We start from the raw sequence: 18,680 nt of genomic DNA, 5'->3' as shown, positions 1-18,680 counted from the left end.
GAAAGCCTTTTGTCTTTGTGTGGAGGCAAGGGAAGGAATGCTCACGCCTGAGGCTTATAAACGTCACAAACACATTGTGGTCTATTTGCGCTGTCAGAACACAGCTTCAGTAGGAGGCAGTCTAATAAAGGAAGCAAGCCTGTGCCAGCACTTACAGCCCATCAGCGAATATCAGAACCATGTTGTGTGGGAGGCCTTTAAATAGCTTTGATTCTTCCACCCAGACAAGATGCTTTATAGAACAGAAATGGAGGCCCTACCTGGGCTGAACAGCATTTTGACCTTTCCCCAACGCAGCGTATTTCAGAAATTCATGCAGTTGGTCATAGCCGATTTCACAATCTCCAAAGGCTTCAGTTGACAGGCGAGGTTTCTTCTCCTGTGAAATGAGAGAACAGGCTGCGAATTGTTTACGCAGACGCAGAGTTTTGGGATTCCAGCCTCTCCTTACAGTAATGAAATCCAGAAGTGGAGAGCTTGTCTGGCACAAAAGGGCACAGTAAAAACTACGCTGGGAGCGGGACAAACATGCAAGACTCTTGTTACGCAAAACTAGCATAGCTCGGAAAGGGCTCTGCATAAACAATGTCGATGCCAAAAGACTGCTGTCAGACAAGCCATTTGCAGAGCCCACAATCTGGACTGAACAGCCCCCAAATGTGCACAAAGATTTTTAAAGCAGGTGTGTCAAACATGCAGTCTGGGGGCCAAATCAGGACCCTTGAGGGCTCTATCAGGCCCCCAAGGAACTGACTTTCATCTGCTTCCTTCTCTCTCTCAAGGAAGCTCTGGCGCTTTCCGTCTTTCCCCAGTGGACCGGACGGGGGGGAGGAGCCTCAGCCAACAGAAATAAAGAGAGGCTTGGCTCAGTAGCTCTGCTGTGTGATTGAAAGAGCCTGGAATGCATGGGAGAAATACAAAGAAAGCACCTTTAAAACCAACATGCCAGTGTTTTAAGCATGTTTTAAGTTTTTTTAAAAAAATCTTTGTGTTTGTGTGCTTTATGAAGCTTAGATCTCTGCCACCTGGCATTACATTTTATGACACACGTGGCCCGGCCTGGCAAGGTCTCATTTATGTCAGATCTGGCGCTCATAACAAATGAGTTCGACACCCCTGTTTTAAAGAATCATGAAATGTACAACTGAAACATTCCACACACACCCCGCCCCTCTTAGACATTATCCACCTTTGGCTGCTCAGCTTCTTAAAGGGGAGAAAAAACTCACACCCACCAGAGTCAGGTTATTCAGCCTTATCTTTCACTCCATGAGCGACAGAAACAGTCTAAATCCTCCAACTCAAACAACAAGAACCTGGTGCTCATTAGTGCCTTTTGCATTCCACTCGGGCATCTCTGAGCCAAATTCAGAACTTCCTGTTTGTGGCTATCTGGAACCTTCATGTCCAGAGGAAGCAGACCACCAAACCAGTGGATAGGGAGGGGCTGCCGCTTGGTCTGCAAGCTTCTGATTGGCTGCGATAGGACACTGGATTAGGTAGTCTGACCCAGCAGGATTTCCCCCTGAGGAACCCATTACAATAGGATAGTGTGAAAGCCAGGGCCACAACAGGAGGGGAAGTAGCTTTCCTAGGATCCAGTTCCATTTGAAAGCCTCCACCCCTCCCCCCAGCTTCCCACCAAGGCAGTAGCCAAATACCCTACTGTTCTGCCTGTGCAGGTATTCCTCAGCCTCTTCTAAGGGAGGATGCCGCTGACTTGTCTGGAGTAGTCTATTTTAGTTTGCTACTAGAATCTCAGAGGGTCCGCCCCCATGTTTCATATACATGGGGTATATACCTTCTTTGGTAATGCCAGGTGGCAGAGACATGGCCATCTGACAGCAATGCTGCTTCTGTGAATTAGGCAGATCATGGGAAGGAGGGCAGGAAGGGCTGCATCAGTGTTTAGTTCTTGCGACCCTTTCTTACACACCCAGGGAAATGCTGATCACCACACTGGGGGTCAGGAAGCAATTTTTCTCCAGGCCAGTTTGGCCAGGGATCCTGGAGGTATTTGCCATCTTCTGGGCACAGAGCAGGGGCCACTGGGGGTATGTGGGGGGGAGGTACTTGTGAGTTCTTTGCATCGTGCAGAGGGTTGGACTAGATGATCCTGAAGGTCCCTTCCAACACTGTGATTCTACCAAGGAACTCTTCGTAGTTTTAGGCATAACTGATCTCTGTGAAGTGATCCTGAGTTAGGCACCCTTATCGACAAAAGCAAAAGAGGCAAAGTGCAACCTAATCAGCGGTCGCCACTTCCAGCATTCTACGCAAGAACCATGGGAACGCTGCACATGGTTGGCAGAAACCCCTAGAAATAGGCCAGGGCTCAATTCATCATCCTGGGCTTCTGCAGGATGCTGCCAGACTGGGCTCACAAAAACACTGACTTGGCAGACAGAGATGTGAGCAACATGGATTAAGAGCTGTGCATCTACATTGTTCATCTATGGACCTCAGGCCTGCAGGCATAATTCTCTCCCCCCCCCCTTTTCATCCTCACAACACTCCTGTGAGGTAGGTTAGGCCAAGAGGGAGTGTCCAACCCAAGGTTACTCTGCATGACAAAGTAGGGCTTTAACCAGGAGTCGCTTGGATTTTGATCTAATACTCCAATCAGATTTTTGAGAAAGAAGCTCACAAATTGTGAGAGCCACCATAGCTCAGTGGCAACAGGCCTCAGGATCAGTTCCTTGCATGTCAAGAAACTTTGGAGAGCAGGGGTGGGGAAAGAGCTGTTTCTGCCTGAGATTCCAGAAAGCCACTGCCAGTCAGAGCAGGTGTGGCTGAGGTACACAGAGCCATGCCTAAGACCATTTTGTGTGACAAATGGCATTCCCACTGGACTGTCTCTTCTAAGCTGCAGAAAAAAACACAGAATGATCTTCAGCAAATACCATCACTTTGTGCTGGTTTTGATAAGCATCCTCTTCAGCAAGTTTTCTCTTCTTTTTGGGCTCTGAGGGTTCTTCCACAATTTTGTCATCTTCACATGGTCTTTTACTTTTAATTGCTTCTATTGCTGCAGCCATTTTGTTTTGAAGCACAATTTAAGATGGATTGTACCTGGAGGGAAAAATAATAAAAGTGCATGGCAGGTTATTTACTACGAACAAAACCACTCAGTCTTCTGCATAAAGAGTGTGTGTATAGTGTAGAACAGGTATGTCCAACCAGTAGATCGCAGAGAGGTCAGAGGTAGATCACCAGCCCCACTTGGTTTCATGGTTTGCTGGACAGGTGTTTGGGTTTTTTTGATGATTGTTTGGTGTGGTGGTATTTGATTATTGGTGCCAGTATGATGAATTCTTATTTTTACTTTTAGAACTGCATGTGTGGTTTTGGCATCATCCAGAGCAGTTCCTGTTGATCTTTAATACTTTGGGACAGTGACAGTTTTGGACCAGATTCAGCCAGTGTTAACTTAGCACCCCAGCCACCCCAGTATAACGAAGATGAGTGTTCCAAAGAAGAGCAATACCTACCAATAGTAGCATAGTGTATCTCGATGTGAGTTTTATGTATTTTTAGGCTTTTATGTATTTTATTGTATAATTTTAATTGTATTTAAATCGACCTTTGTTAGCTTTTATTGTTGTAAGCCGCCCTGAGCCCACCTCGGTGGGGTAGGGCGGGATATAAATCGAATAAAGTAAAGTAAAGTACCACTTTCATGATGAATGGGAAATGGACTACTTCATCCTGGTGAAAGGCAAGTGTTGTTGTCTACTTTGTAACATCGCTGAACAAGGCATCTCTTGAAAACAAAATAGTAACCCTTAAAAATGAAATTTTTCTCAAGACCCTTGCTGAGCAAGAATCGTTTTGGAAGCTAGTGCCTAGAGACAAATTTCCCAACTTGAGAAAATGCAGTGAAGCTGTACACTGTTTCGGTTCAACTTATTTGTGTGAATCTGCGTTTTCCCATCTGAAAATGACATAACAGATGAACATCTCCAGGATTCCCTGAGACTGACCCTCACGCAATAGTCACCCAACTTCAAAAAGCTGGTGGATGAAAATGCAGGCTCAGACGTCTCACTAATTAGCAAAAGCGAAGTTTTCAAGATTGCGCAAGATCACCCTGGATCAATACTTGACCTACATTTAACACAAATTACTCAATAAAAGTTGAAGAAAGGTATTAAGACAATTAAAGAAAGTTATAACAATAAAAATTTAAGAAAAACTGTTCGCAGTTCTTTCTGGATCTTTGTCTCTCTGTTTTGTATTTGCTTATATTGCTTACCAGTAAATGACAAAAGGTGCATTGTGGGAGGAGGGGCAATGGAGCCCAACTTTTGTGGGTTAAAATCTAATTCGAAACTAATTTGAAACTTAATTGTCATGGTGGTAAAATCACCAGCACTTTTGTCCAGAAAAAAATAGATCTTGACCTGTTTGAAGTTGGACATGCCTGGTGCAGAAGACCCAGGACTGAATCTTCGTTCTGCCAAACACAGTGGCAGGGTGGCTTTGAGCCAGGTACTTTCAGTCTAACCTACCTCGCAGGACTGTTGTGAGGAAAAAATGGATGAGAAGAGAAAGAAACAAGCCTCTTGATTTGGGAGAACGGTGGAGTATACATTAAGTAAAATGCTAAAGCGTGCTGTTGAGTTGCAGCCAACTCTTGGTGACCCCATAAAGTTCCACCTCAGAATGTTTTCGAGGCAAGAGATGAGCAGAATCGATTTCCCACCCAAGTACCAACCCTGCTTAGTTTCAGAGCTCTGATGAGATTGGGCTACTTTGAACTAGCAGGGCTGCTACAAAAACAAAGTAAATAAATAAAGTACACAACTCTCTTGATCCAGCTAAAATTAGTTATCCCTGAACCCCTTAGAAAAGAGGGCATATAAGATAAATTTCCAAAACGTGCTAACCATTAAGCCCTATGCCAATACTTTGATTCAACAATATGTCTTTATGTTTGATATATTTTTCTTACCATCTTGTTCTTTATGTTAGTCATTTTGAGGGTTTCTTTTTATGTTTGCTTTTGTTTTGTTTACAGAATGGTGGCTATTTCTGTCCCCCCCCCCTTTCTTTTTGTATCTCATTTAAAACAAATAAAATGCATTTTATTTTTTAAAAAGAGGGCATATGCTCCACCGACTAAAGTGGGACTTTCCCCCAAGATGTAGAGTTCTGCTTGTAGGGCTTCAGCTCATGAATCCAGGGGCTGCGCTCAAAGCCTCACAAGGATTTAGGGCCTCTTGCCAAAGGCGGTTCATCAGCTCTAGCTCATATCACTGTCTCCTACAACTTAGAAGCCAAGGAAACATTTGCTTGTTTGCTTGAAGGAATCTTTGGGGGGTGGGAAACGTCACGGTTCTGCAGTACATTGTCAATGATTCAAAACAGCTCGCTGCAAGTACGGAGCACTCTGCCCGGCAGGAGCTCCAACTCTCTCCCCGTGGTCTCGAGTGGACTAACGGTGCTGCTACCGGGGAGCCTGGGATTGAAAGAGCCCACGCCTGCTGGATGTGAAGCACCGGCTCTGCAGCAGCCTCAAGCAACACAGCCTAGAGCAGGGGTGGCTGATGGTAGCTCTCCGGATGTTTTTTGCCTACAACTCCCATCAGTCCCAGCCAGCATGGCCAATCTATTAAGGATAGGATAAAAATATGGAGCAGAGGTCCATCAGTGGCTATTAGCCATATATTGGTCACTGTGTGGACTGGATAGACCATTGGCCTGATCCAACATGGCTTCTCTTATGTTCTTGTAGGCCAAAAAAAAAACACCTGGAGAGCTACCGTTGGCCACCCCTGGCCTAGAGTGCTATTACCGGAGGGAAACCACAGCTGCATGCTTCAGGGTAGAAAGCCGGCAGGCAGGCAGGGGATCGGGCTGTTGCAGCGCAAGCCTCCGAGGCAAGTTCACGCAGATCCACGTGCCAGGGCCGATCTCTTTGCTCAGCTTTGCAACTCTCCGCGAAGCACCCCTGAACTAGCCATCTCCCCTCTCCACCTGGGACTAATAATAATAATAATAATGCTTGTTCCTATGACATGGCCACAGGAGGAGAGCAGAGGGCAGAAATGCCCCGTCAACACTGTGACACTGTTGGCACAAAATGAATTGTATAGATCAGGGGTGGCCAACGGTAGCTCTCCAGATGGTTTTTTTTTTGCCTACAAGAACATAAGAGAAGCCATGTTGGATCAGGCCAATGGTCTATCCAGTCCACACAGTGACCAGCATGGCCAATGGCTGGGGCTGATGGAAGTTGTAGGCAAAAAACATCTACCGTTGGCCACCCCTGGGATAGATCTGCAAATACAAAAACAAGCAAATGAAGATAATCCAAAGGGTTTACCGCGCAATTGCATGCACGCTGCAAAAGAAGTTTCCCGATTTCAGGGGCGTGGGGGCTGGAAAACTCCAGAGCCACGTGTGTGAGTGAGAAGAGGGGGAGGGTTCTCCCGGCTCTTCCCTTTCCCTTCTGCAGGGAAATCTCCCCCGCCCATTCACATAAAGGAATAGCAACCGAAGACTCGTCCCCAAGAAACGATCTTCACCTGCATCGACCGTCCGCCGCTTTCCAAGAATGAAAAAAGCCAGAGAACCCGCAACCCAGGAGAAGCTTGGCTCGGCAATCGCCTAGCTTCGCCTGAGCCGCTGGGATCAGAGACGGGCCGCGGGATTCCCTGAGAAATTCCCGGAAGTCGGGTGGGCAGGCAGTAGTAGCCGAGCTCCGATTGCGTCGATAGGAGGCGGGGTGCGAAGGGCCCGGCGGGATGTTTGAAACGGACGGCGGAAGAGCCGGAGTCTGGGCTGAGGCAGGTGGGCGGGGCTAGGGTCCCGCGAGCTGCTGGGAGGGGGAGCCGTCGTTATGGCGACCAAACGGTTGGCCAGGTGAGGCCTAGTGCAGGAACTGCTGCTGTTGGCTGGTTGTTGGGCGGGTGGGAGTTTGGTAGGTTTGTTTGTTCCCACAGTGGGCAGCCGTGTTGGTCTAAAGCAGTAGAAACCAATGGCACCTTTAAGACCAACGAAGTTTGAGTCTGAGCATAAGCTTTCGTGTGCAAAGATAAATTGAAATGGAAGTTACCAGTCGATAGAGATTGGGCAGCAAAGGAGCAGGGCGTGGAAACTGGAGAGCCAGTCTGGTGTAGTGGTTAAGAGACTGGGCTCTAATCTGGGAGAACCAGGCATGATTCCCCACTCCTCCACTTGCAGCTGCTGAGTGACCTTGGCTCACTCACAAGTTCTCTCAGAACTAGGGTTGCCAAGTCCAATTTAATAAATATCTGGGGTTGCAAATACAGCAGAAGACAGAAACAGGATGACCCTGACAGGCTGGAGAACTGGGCTAAAACCAATAAAATGAATTTTAACAGGGATAAATGTAAAATTCTGCATTTAGGTAGGAAAAATCCAGTGCATGGTTATAGGATGGGGGAGACTTGAATTAGCAGTAGTCTGAGCAAAAAGGATCCGGACCAATATTGATTCAATTATATAGATTCTTTACACAATTTTCAAAAAAGAGGGACGCAGAGCATTTCTAACAGCAATTTCACATCAGCTACAGCTCAGTATGAGGCTTCTTGCGCCAGAGCTTTCTCAGCCCCATCTGCCTCACAGGGTGTCTGTTGTGGGGAGGGGAAGAGAAAGATTATAAACCGATCTGAGACTCTGAAAGGCAGGGTATAAATCCAATCTCATCTTTTTCTAAATCTCCACTCTTGCCCTTGCCTGCTTAAAAATATACTTTACCCCCTGCTTTCTACAGGATCAGGCAGATGCAAAAAATGTCCCTATGTGGATTCTTCATTGTGTCTAGTGCAGCCCTGAGGAGCTATATTACATATATTGGAAACAATCATGTTTTATGTGGATGAGTCTGTCCTTTCATCACTTTGAGAAATGTGATTTTGATGGAGGCTAGTATGTGTGTTTGCCTCTCAGGCAGCTCGGTGTTCTTCGAAGAAGTTCCAAATCACCCGGTGATCAGAAGCACAGTGGACCCAAACTGAGTGAGTGCCATGTCTGTTTCACAAGGTGAATGTTCAAATAGTCCCCCTGTTCCTGACAAAAGTGTCATGCCTTCTCTTTTGTGCTGCAGGGCAGGAGTTTGACTACTTAATCGTCATTGATTTTGAGTCTACATGCTGGAGAGATGGCAGAAAACATTACAGTCAAGAAATAAGTAAGTGGATGTTGAAAGCTTTTGAAGGGTTGTTTCTAGACAAACTGGAAAGTAAAAAATGAACCTGATCAGACATTATTCATGCTATTGCTTTTCTTTTATTAACTACCTCTTGCAAATTCTGTTTGATATTCATGTCTTGATATGTGATGTGCTTGAGTGATTAGTGGAGCTGTTCTCAGGATAATTCTTTTTTGGCATGCCTTCTTGTAGGTCATGAGCCCATGCAAAGCAGTCTGCAATCACGGCTGCAAACATGAGCTTTGTAGGACTTACATAAGAGAAGCCATGTTGGATCAGCCCAATGGCCCATCCAGTCCAACACTCTGTGTCACACAGTGGCCAAAAAACCCAGGTGCCATCAGGAGGTCCATCAGTGGGGCCAGGAAACTAGAAGCACTCCCCCCCACAAGTAGCAAGAATACAGAGCATCACTGCTCCAGACAGAGAGTTCCAAAAATACACTGTGGCTAATAGCCACTGATGGACTTCTTCTGTGCATACATGAAATACTACATATTGTATTCTCTGTTTTTGCAAAGTATGAGATATGTGAAATTGTTTCCAAGACTGTAAACTAAATCATATGACTTGCAAACCTATTGTCTGTTAACCAGAGCCCTAGCTTAATTATTAAGGTAAAATGCAAGCATTTATGATAATACCCTTTTCTCATAGTTGAATTCCCAGCAGTTCTATTAAACACTTCAAATGGAGAGATAGAATCTGAATTCCACATATATGTCCAACCTCAGGAACATCCAATTCTTTCTGAATTTTGCACTGAGCTAACAGGCATCACACAGGTAAGAAGGTTTTGATTCTGTTTGGTAGAACTAATTGCAGCAACTTGTTTTTGAATCGAAGTTGGATTTAGTGAATAATGGTTTTTTCAAGGTTGGGCAATACAGTAGGCGAACAAAACTTTATAATTCTTAAAGGTATCTTGTTCTCTTCTGTTAAGAATCAAGTTGATGAAGGAGTCCCTCTGCCTATATGCCTGTCTCAGTTTTCTAGATGGATTCAAAAGATACAAAAGGAGAAGAAAATTGTTTTTGATTCAGTTCATTCAAACGCTGCTGCCTCTGAAGGAAAATTATGTGCCTTTGTTACCTGGTCAGGTAATTCACAGTGCCTTCTAAAAAATTTTAAAATCAGATTTCTCCTCCTAAAATCCAATACTTATTAAATGTAACAGCACTTGTTATAAACTAGCTCAATGCAGAGAGTTAACTCACAGAGTTGTGACAGCTTTGTGTTTGTGCTGTAGTTTTGTCTAGACAGTTCATTTGGTAATGTCTGTGCACGTAAGATGTCATCCAGCTGTCTCTCACCCCAGCTCCTCTGATTCCTGCTGTTTCTAACTCTGTGATTCTTCAGTTTGGGGTTGGTCTGCTCCACATCCATTTAACTATTGGGTGTCCATCACTGCCTGTGGGAACTGAGACTAATGTTCCCTAATGTTTCCTGTCCAGGATATACTGAAGTATGGGAAGCCTCTGTTTTCTAAAAAAGGTTTGCTGTGACCCATGTTTTCTGGTATCAAATGAAAAGAATGATTTGAGGTTGTTTAATTTTGGGCAGCCATTGAGTCTGGATTGTACAGTAGTCCTGCTGATTCTTTTTCGTTTTCTTTTTCTGTTCACTACTTTGCAGTGTTTGGGCTTGATTTGATGACACGTCACATTTTTGATTATAAGTAATGTGTGCTCTAAAACAGATCTAAATGCATTCTTAGGAAAGCAGAGTTCTACAGGTCCTAGAAACTAAATGAAAGTCCTTGTATCAATATTGAGTAGGGGTTTTTTTAACTTCTGATTTTTTTAAACTTCTCCTGACTGTCAGGAGAGACAAAGAGAACCTTTGTGCCTTGATTGGTAGAAATTCCAATGCCATTCTGATATTTTACCAGAATTTCCCTTTATTCAAGCTTATTTACAATATGAGGATCTGAAGCCTTTTTTTTTAAGCTGAGGTTCTCTGGATGCTTATATTCTTCTCAAAGGCTGAATTCCACTACCTGGAGTTTTGTGGTAAAGCTGTGAAATGCATGCATCTAGCCAACGTGCTATCCTGGTCACTAGGTACTATGTACCCTTAATTTCCTGTTTTTTATAACCCAGACAATAATGGATCTGCTAAAAAGCAGCACACTTCACCAGCACAAGGACATTCCTTCTCCAGAAGGGGCTCTCCCTTTGGGTCTGAGGAATGCCACCACTGGGAGCAGTGAGATGTTACTCAGCATCAGCCTCCCAAAAAGCAATGTAAAAATTGTGATGATTGTACTCTGCAAAAGCCATAGGGACTCCAGGCTGGTGGATTTCTGCATTTCTGTAGAATGTAAGCTACCAAAATTGTAGAATCATATAGTTGGAAGGGATCTCCAGGGTCAGCAATCCAACTCCCTTCACAATGCAGGAAATTCACAAATACCTCCCGGATCTCTGAACACACTGGCCTAGAGAAAATTACAGCCTGACCCCAAAGGGGATCAGCATTTCCCTGGGCATGTAAGATGAATGAAGCACATTTGACTGCCTTGGGATGGGAACAAAGGATGAAACTTTTACAACAACGTATACCTGTTTCTCATACAGATTGGGATCTGGGGGTTTGCTTGCAGTATGAATGCAAAAGGAAACAGTTGCGAAAACCAGATATTTTAAATTCCTGGATTGACCTCAGAGCAACTTACAAGGTAAGAGCACTTGTGGATTGGGAAACACAGGTCTGTAAAAGAGAGTTACTGATTTCATTCTCCGCTACTCAAATATATTTATCATAACATGGAGCCCTTCTGCCGCTCAAAAGACTAGGTAACACCTTTAGAGAAAAGTAATGTGTTTCTAGGTATGTGTAGTAATTCTTTTTGTTTGCTTGGTTCTTTACCATTTTTGTTTCTCTTTTGCTGTTCCATCAATGCATTCCTCCAGTGATAGTTTGTGTTAAGTTTTCTGGGTTTGTACTTCTCTGTACTTCCTTTAGTAAGCGCTTTGGCTTTTGCATGTTAAACATGCTACTGTTTTATGCATCACTTAATGTATGAAGTCTGGTCATCCTTAAGCAGCGTCTAGACAAGCACTTGTCATTGAACAGTAGGTTCGACTAGATAGCCTCTGGGGAGGGACGGTGGCTCAGTGGTAGAGCATCTGCTTGGTAAGCAGAAGGTCCCAGGTTCAATCCCTGGTAACTCCAACTAAAAAGGGTCCAGGCAAGTAGGTATGAGCTTGAGACCCTGGAGAGCCACTGCCAGTCTGAGTAGATAATACTGACTTTGATGGACCAAGGGTTTGATTCAGTAGAAGGTAGCTTCATATGTCCATATGCCCCCCTCCAGCTCTACAATTTTATTCAGTTTCTGCTGATAGATGTTCAATAGAGGTAGCATAGCAGTCAGTTCATCATTCTGATGTTTCAAATTGTTTTTCAGCTTTGGCTTTTTCATTGGCGGGACCAAGTGTTCTGGAATTTTCTTGAATTTTAACCATTGGTTAGAAAGATTTTTTTTTACTGGTAGATTTTTGGTTGTCGATTGACTTCTCTCCCCTTGACTTTTTGCTGTTAATTTCTGTTGGGTTTTATTTGCGATGATGGTGCATTGGGTTCCGACGCCATTTCCCATTAACTGGAGGGGCTTCTGTCAGCGGAACTGAACTGTCTTGCCTGCCCCTCCCCAGAATGCTGCTTCTTGGGTGGGGGGGGGACACCTCAGGGGCAGCAGAAGGGGGAACCCATAATTTTAATTGAGAATTTTAATTGTAAACCATTGAGGGGGTTGTTTTTGAATCAAAGACCAGGTAAAAACGTTTTAATAGTGGGAGTTTAATACTGCTCTCCGTCTATAAGAACTTGCAGTTGTTAAGAGCATAGCAATTAAGAGGGCTTGATTTATCTTCTTCTAGCTGTTTTACTCAAGAAAGCCCCAAGGATTGGTGAGTGTTGTTTTTGTGTTTCTGTGATGAAGGCACAAAAAAAAAAAGCTAGGAAACTTATTTTGAATTCCTTTGCACGCACCTGTGGGGTTTAAAAAGTCTCTCTATAAAATGAGCCAAGCTGTATGGAACAGGAATGGGTTCTTTGCAAAGGTGTACCTGAGAGGGAAGGGACAGAAACCTCAAGAAAGAGGTCTGCTGCCAACAGAGGGTGCTGAGGGTGAGGAGTTTAGGGGTGATCCTGGATACCTCGCCTTCTGTGGAGGCCTGGGTCACCACTGTTGCCAGGTTTGCCTTTTACCACCTTCAGCTGATCAGCAACTGGTTCCTTGTCTATCCTTCCGGGACTTGGCTACAGTGACCCATGCAATGGTCACTTCCAGGTTAGATTACTGTAACTTGCTTTATGTGGGCTTACCCTTGAATCTGATCCAGAAACTCTAGCTGGGTCAAAATGAGGTGGTGCTCCTGCTGACTGCGACGTCTATGTGGGCACGCATTCTTCCTCTGAGTTAGAGGACATCTTGTGGGTGATTCCCAACCCACTTGTAGGGAGGCAGGACTAACTTTAAACTTCCTATTCCTTTTGGGAGTCACCCTCAACTCAGTTTTTTTCCTGCCTCAGTAGGAAGAGCATCTAGTCACCGGCTTTGCCTATGATCTTTGACTGCTACAACCTCCTAACCCCTTTTTTTCTGTTGATTCCTCCTTTTTTCCCTTTCCCTTTTCATCTCATCCCTGCATTCTTACCATCTGCTGATCCCCTTCTCTAACCCTCTTCCAGTTGAGTACCAGATCCATTTCAAAGTGATGGTATTAACCTTTAAAGCCCTATGCAATCTAGGACTGACATCTCTCTCCCCATATGTCCCTTACAGAGACTTGCACTCTACTTACCAACATCTACTGGCTGTCCCTGGCCCAAAAGAATGTCCACTTAGCCTCAGCCAGGGCCCTTCCCATCCTGGCCCCCATCTGGTGGAACATGCTCCCACTTGAGATTAGGACCCTGTGAGACTTTATTAGAGTTTTGCAAGGCCTGCAATTATTATTTGGCCTCCATTGCTCAAAACATCTACCCATAGAGAGTCAGTTTGGTGTAGTGGTTAAGTGTGCAGACTCTTATCTGGGAGAACCGGGTTTGATTCCCCACTCCTCCACTTGCACCTGCTAGCATGGCCTTGGGTCAGCCAGAGCTTTCATAGAAGTTATCCCTGAAAGGGTAGCTGCTGTGAGAGCTCTCAGAGTTGAACATATAAAGCTGCCTTCTACTGAATCAGACCCTCAGTCCATCAAAGTCAGTATTGTCTACTCAGACTGGCAGCGGCTCTCCAGGGTCTCAAGCTGAGGTTTTTCATGCCTATTTGCCTGGACCCTTTTTAGTTGGAGATGCCAGGGATTGAACCTGGGACCTTCTGCTTCCCAAGCAGATGCTCCACCACTGAGCCACGGTCCCTCCCCTCTCAGCCCCACCCACATCACAGGGTGTCTGTTGTGGGGGAAGAAAATAAAGGAGATTGTAAGCTGCTCTGAGACTCTGATTCAGAGAGAAGGGTGGGGCATAAAGTCTTGTTCGTCTTCTTCATATAAAGAGATGCCATTATTATTTCTGCTGGAGAAAATATCATTTATCTAGCTTTTTGGAACCTTATAATTTAATGCATAAATTCACCATATTTTAAATGGTTTTAATTGATTTATTGTGATAACTTGTTATAATGATCCTGTAACTTCTTTTGTCGTTACCTGCCTGCTTCCTGGGAGGGCGAGGTATAAGGCAAAGAAACAAAAGAAATAAAGAATAATCAAACAGAGTGGCTTCTTAGCTCTGCTAGTGCTTGAAATTCCTTTGTAACTAGCAGAGCCTTTGACTGTACCTGTAGCCAACTCCTCATGGAAAACTGGCCAAGGCAGCAGAAAGCAGAGCAGTCAAACCCATGTAGCTTTTAGTCTGAGACTGATAGTTTGGTGTTGAGGAATAACAATTCTGGCTCTGTTCCATAAAAATCTGATTCAGCTACTCCTTGTGTCAGTTTACTAGGCCACAGGGCTTTTTTTGAGCAAGAATGCACAGGAATGCCGTTCCAACTGGCTTGGCGCCAGGGGGTGTGGCCTGATATACAAATGTGTTCATGCTAGGCTATTTCTACAAAAAAGCCCTGTGAAAAGCAATGGTGACATCAGGGGGTATGACCTAATATACAAAGGAGTTCCTGCTGGACTTTTTCTACAAAAAAAGCCCTGCTAGGCCATGTTTTACTTTCTCCTGCTTAGTATACGTGGACATTTACAACCATTCAATCCCTGGTTTTCCAAAGGGCTGGATGATGCTCGGAACACGGCTTGCCTTGCCTGGCGGATGATCTGTGATGGATGTGTGATGAAAAAAACTAAGTCTTTGGATAAGGTTAGTGCTTTCTTTCTGCTCGGCATGTATCCTTGAAGAACACAGAGTGGAGATTTTGCTGAAACAACAAACTCAAATGCTCTGACCTTTGCTATTGATGTGAAGGATTCCAAGGCAGATCTTTCTCATTTGTACTAGACTCTCTTGTTTCTGTAGCTCCTCTCTCCAAAAACCCCCCTCTTCATCTGTTTATGAAATCTTAGGCAACACCAGCAAAGAACTCTATTGCCAGATTTTTGAGTGCAAAGCCTACTGAGGGCAGCCCATTGGGAAACAACGATGATGCAAAAACATCAGATTTGGACAGAAACAGGGACCATGAAGGTACTGCAATGATTAAAAATGACACAGGAGAAGAGCAACAGGAGTATGAGCCTGTGTGTTTGTATGGAAGCATCCCCATTACATCAAGAAAGCAGTCAAAACCCAATGGCTGCAGTTTTTTGACTCCACTCGCAGGCAGACTTGGTTCCCCTATTGGCTGTCTTCCTCCACCATCTTTTGGCATCCAGAGTGGACTAAGCAATGGCTATCTGATGGCTGATTCCCCAACACAGAATGCGGGGCTGGTGCTGGTTTCGACTACGCTTTCCTCTGTCAGTGTTTCTGATGTGGATGTTGGTACTACTTCTGATTGTTTATCAGTGTTGGCTGACTGGGAGGATTTTGCATTGATACCAGAATCTCAGCCCGATCAGGGTTCAGAATGCCTACAGTTCAAGGATGACTCAGACATTAAGAGTTCACCAGTCTCCGGAGAGGGGACGGATGCTAGTGAGTCAGACATGACAAATTTGCAGTATGAAAGTGTTGTTGAAGTGACTGTGAACGAGGAGCTCTCCAAGTCTGTTGAAAGCCCAAACGCTACGATTTATCATAAAGGCATAGCTCCAAGTAACTCTTCAGGCGCTTCCATTTTTAAACTCCCTGCTGCAAGGACGAAGACAGGTTCCCCGACATCAAACGGAGATCGCCTTGTGTCCTCTTCTTCTGAAGCTTCAAAGAGGAAGCCTTCCAGTCCACAGCCCATTCCTCCAGCAAAAAAGCCACCCTTTATCGTATATGAGGATAAAGGCACATCATCTGCTAATTCTTTCAGAAACTCAGGATCGTATCAAGTGCCCTGTGGCATTTTAAACTCTTCCATCAACCAAAAACGACCTTTCAGGTGCACAGAAACAGGGAAAGTGACCCCTCCTTTATGCAAATGTGGTCGGAGAGCTCGAAGGCTCCAAGTCTCCAAGGGCGGTCCCAATCACGGCAAAGTGTTCTACAGCTGCCCGGTGGGAAAACAGGAAGGGAACCGGAAGGGCTGTGGTTATTTCAAATGGGAGCATACACTTCTACGAGAAAAACTCACGCTTTCTTCCCCTACCTCCAGTACTGTAGGGCTACCATCTCCTGGGACAATTTTGCATTCACTGGGAAATGCTGAGAAGAAATGCAGCCTGGGTCTCCGGCCTTCTATGCGAACCTAGTCACACACCCATAGCTGGCATCACTCACTGGGTGGGCACTTCCAAGTTGGGAGGTTCCCCAGGGCATTATTGTCTTCTAGCTTGTTTGACAAAATATATCATGAAGCTGATGATGCAAACTTTCAAGAATCAAAGGGGCAGGCGCAGGCCAAAGTGGGATGGACATTTAACCATTGCTGACTCTGGAGGGGTTGGACACTGTGGTCAGGATTAATTGTTATGAAGAACAGTTTGTGGGTTTGCCCATAAATCCCAAGCTTACAACTGTTTATTTTTAAGAATGTGCAGATTACATTGACATCATTAGATAACTGAAACCATACATGCATCTTGAGTTTTAAAAATAAGAACAGTACCACGGGGCTTTGTCCTTTTTCTGCCTTTGGAAGTGATCTATAATACAGCTATCATGGTTTTAATGTCCTTTTTAGTCTTTATTAATGGAATAAAATAAAAGCATGGTGCTTTATAAACTGATCCTTAGTTTTCTTTTTTTCAACAAAGCAACTAACTCCAAAGGAAACCTGCTAACCTTGTGATCCATGGAATGTTGTCTCTGAATCCACTGCTTCGGTGAATTCAGCGCAAGGCTGTAGTGAGGCCTTGAAAAGCCCAGTGGCTGCACCAGTTTGCCATTAAACTTGTATTTTCTAAGCCTGCATGCAAATACCAAGGCATTTCAACAGCTGGAGAGGGAGAGCTTGGGCCATTCATTTAAAGGGATCAAATGGCCATTATGTTAGGTTTCTGGAATGCCTACGGAGACAGGCTTCAGTGCCGACTTAGGAACAGTTGTTCGACTTATGAAGTCATGTGCCTGGGCTGCTCTCTGTGCTTGATAGCAAACAGCCATCATTGTGGAAGGCATGAAGAGGGGCATTGGGTTTTGTGTCTTAAAGTGTTTTTAAGACTAAGAGGCAGTGCAGTGTCCTTCTTGGAATCTCGGAATTGGAGGTTCTTTGTTAAATCATTTTATGTAATCTGCAAGAATTAAGGCTCACAAGTGGAATAAAATTTCTAAAATTTCAGCTTTTGTGGTTTCAGTAGCTTTTGAACTTGCAGTTTAAACTTACACGGTCCTTGCAAGTATTAATGATGGCATCTCTGCCCATCTGTGGTATGGTGTAATTCTAGAACTAATGGGGATTGGGAGAGATAACTAGGCACCCCCATAAACCTCTGACTGATATTAAGGCTGCAATTCGGCCAATATGAAACACATTCAGGTTCCATGGATTTCAGCGTGAGAGCTGTGTATTGAACTCTCCCGCTGAAATCAGTGGGGCTTTCATTTTGGTGGGATTGCACCCCGTGTGATCAAAACAGCCCCACCTCTTTTGCGGCTGTGGTACAAGTCATCTGTTAGAGCTAGCAGGGAAACACTAGTATGAATGCTCTACAGGTATTCTCACTTGGAGGGCTGAGGGGAATACCTCTCTCCAATGAGCTTGTATGCATACTTACAAACGAAGGCGAGGTCTCCTTTGCTGAAATTGGGTTGTAGCCAGATTTTTATGCTGGACACATCCCTAGCCTATGCAGACCAGGGGCTCAGTTGGGCAAAGAGACTTGTCAGGGGTAAGAACTGGTAATGTTAAGACTGGGAGGCACACTGAAGTGTCAGTGATGCAGGGAAACTGGTTTAAATTTGCTCCACGCTTTTACCAGTGTGACATATTACAGTGCTACCTCTTAAGGGGGCTAGAATTTGATGCCAAGCGGTCTGAGTGAGTGGCCTACCCTGGCCACATGCCCTGTGTGGAACAGCTTGTCGCTCAGGGCAGAAGGAAGGAACCAGATTCTGTGTCTGATCACATGTCTGGCCTCAGCCCTCCATCCTTCAGCCCCCGGCAGATCCATGGCGCTCTTTAGCTTTGGAAGGAAATCTTGTTTGTGGCTTTTGAGGGGATAATGCAACGTTCTTACGCAACTGAACATCTGGAAGCAGAGCTAGACTTGACATTGGTTAACGTGGCAGGATATCTTAGGATTTCTTGCAGAGCTGGGGGGAGGCGGCTCAAGTGTTCATCCTCACCCAAAGGTCTGACCCTGTACTTTCTTGTAATTCCTTGAGCTCTCTGGAGGGAGTGGACGTGCAAGTCTTGCATCAGGCGCCAACACACAAGGAAACAATACAAAGCTCTATGTTCTCGGAACAAACTCTTGGAAGCGATTGCCGGGCTCTATGCTTCCCCCCACTCCTTCTTGCGCAATTCGTTTCTTCTGATCTTCCCGCTGACGGTCTTTGGCAAATGTGGCACAAACTCCACCTGTTGGGCAAGAGTGAGAATTACAACCAGTATGAGACTAGGAGACCAAATGTGATGAAAGCACAGCAAAATATACAAAACAGATGTAATGATATTAATCTATACTAATTTTGCTGCAGCAGCTGTAACAAATGCAGATAATTATCCCAGTAGCCTCAGAGGGATATAAGTTGCAACAAGGAGACCAAAGCCGGAGAAACAGCCCCTAAAGCTAATAAAATGTTCTCAGAAAATGTTCACTTTTATCTTCTTTGGAAGTATCTTTTCATTTGATATTTCACATTTTCAAATCAAATTCAGGAGGCTGTTTCTTGATGCGCTTGATGCAAATTGATTTGGATGGAGAGGTGAGCAAAACTGCCACTTCACACAACGCAACCAATGACTGTAAAATTTCAGATGGTATTTCTCCCATGCATTCCAGGCTCT

The 18,680-nt window shown here is 44.7% G+C and overlaps 3 protein-coding genes across 4 annotated transcripts in view; 1 reads left to right on the top strand and 2 right to left on the bottom strand.

Moving 5' to 3' along the window:
* Positions 1 to 6,793, bottom strand: part of REXO5 (RNA exonuclease 5) — a 43,673-nt gene extending 36,880 nt beyond the window's left edge. The window contains exons 1-3 of one of the 2 annotated variants that reach the window (XM_060260914.1): positions 6,531 to 6,793; positions 2,904 to 3,072; positions 261 to 379 (exon numbers count right to left, since the gene is read on the bottom strand). In XM_060260914.1, the coding sequence (XP_060116897.1) occupies positions 261 to 379; positions 2,904 to 3,038 (254 nt within the window). In that variant the 5' untranslated portion in view covers positions 3,039 to 3,072; positions 6,531 to 6,793. Of the gene's footprint in view, positions 1 to 260; positions 380 to 2,903; positions 3,073 to 6,328 lie in introns of both variants that reach the window. The other variant, XM_060260915.1, reaches the window with a different exon arrangement.
* ERI2 (ERI1 exoribonuclease family member 2) lies at positions 6,692 to 16,458 on the top strand. The gene is made up of 9 exons (XM_060260920.1): positions 6,692 to 6,867; positions 7,921 to 7,988; positions 8,078 to 8,161; positions 8,840 to 8,967; positions 9,126 to 9,282; positions 10,762 to 10,862; positions 12,067 to 12,113; positions 14,371 to 14,503; positions 14,707 to 16,458. The coding sequence occupies exons 1-9, from the start codon at positions 6,845 to 6,847 to the stop codon at positions 15,979 to 15,981; spliced, it is 2,016 nt and encodes a 671-aa protein (XP_060116903.1). The 5' UTR covers positions 6,692 to 6,844; the 3' UTR covers positions 15,982 to 16,458.
* LOC132588510 (acyl-coenzyme A synthetase ACSM4, mitochondrial-like) overlaps positions 16,232 to 18,680 on the bottom strand; it is a 110,250-nt gene continuing 107,801 nt past the window's right edge. Inside the window, exon 14 of the mRNA XM_060260916.1 lies at positions 16,232 to 18,251. Within this exon, the coding sequence (XP_060116899.1) occupies positions 18,165 to 18,251 (87 nt within the window). The 3' untranslated portion in view covers positions 16,232 to 18,164. The remainder of the gene's footprint in view (positions 18,252 to 18,680) is intronic.

This window comes from Heteronotia binoei, chromosome 20 (genome assembly GCF_032191835.1).
Source record: "Heteronotia binoei isolate CCM8104 ecotype False Entrance Well chromosome 20, APGP_CSIRO_Hbin_v1, whole genome shotgun sequence".
Classification (NCBI taxonomy): Eukaryota; Metazoa; Chordata; class Lepidosauria; order Squamata; family Gekkonidae; genus Heteronotia; species Heteronotia binoei.
This window is presented reverse-complemented; position numbering and strand designations above follow the sequence as displayed.

Coding starts and splice junctions, on each gene's coding strand:
- ERI2 (XM_060260920.1), top strand. CDS start 6,845: ATGGCGACCAAACGGTTGGCCAG. Junction 8,968..9,125: donor AGCTAACAGGCATCACACAG/GTAAGAAGGTTT, acceptor TCTTCTGTTAAG/AATCAAGTTGATGAAGGAGT. Junction 9,283..10,761: donor TGCCTTTGTTACCTGGTCAG/GTAATTCACAGT, acceptor TTTCTCATACAG/ATTGGGATCTGGGGGTTTGC.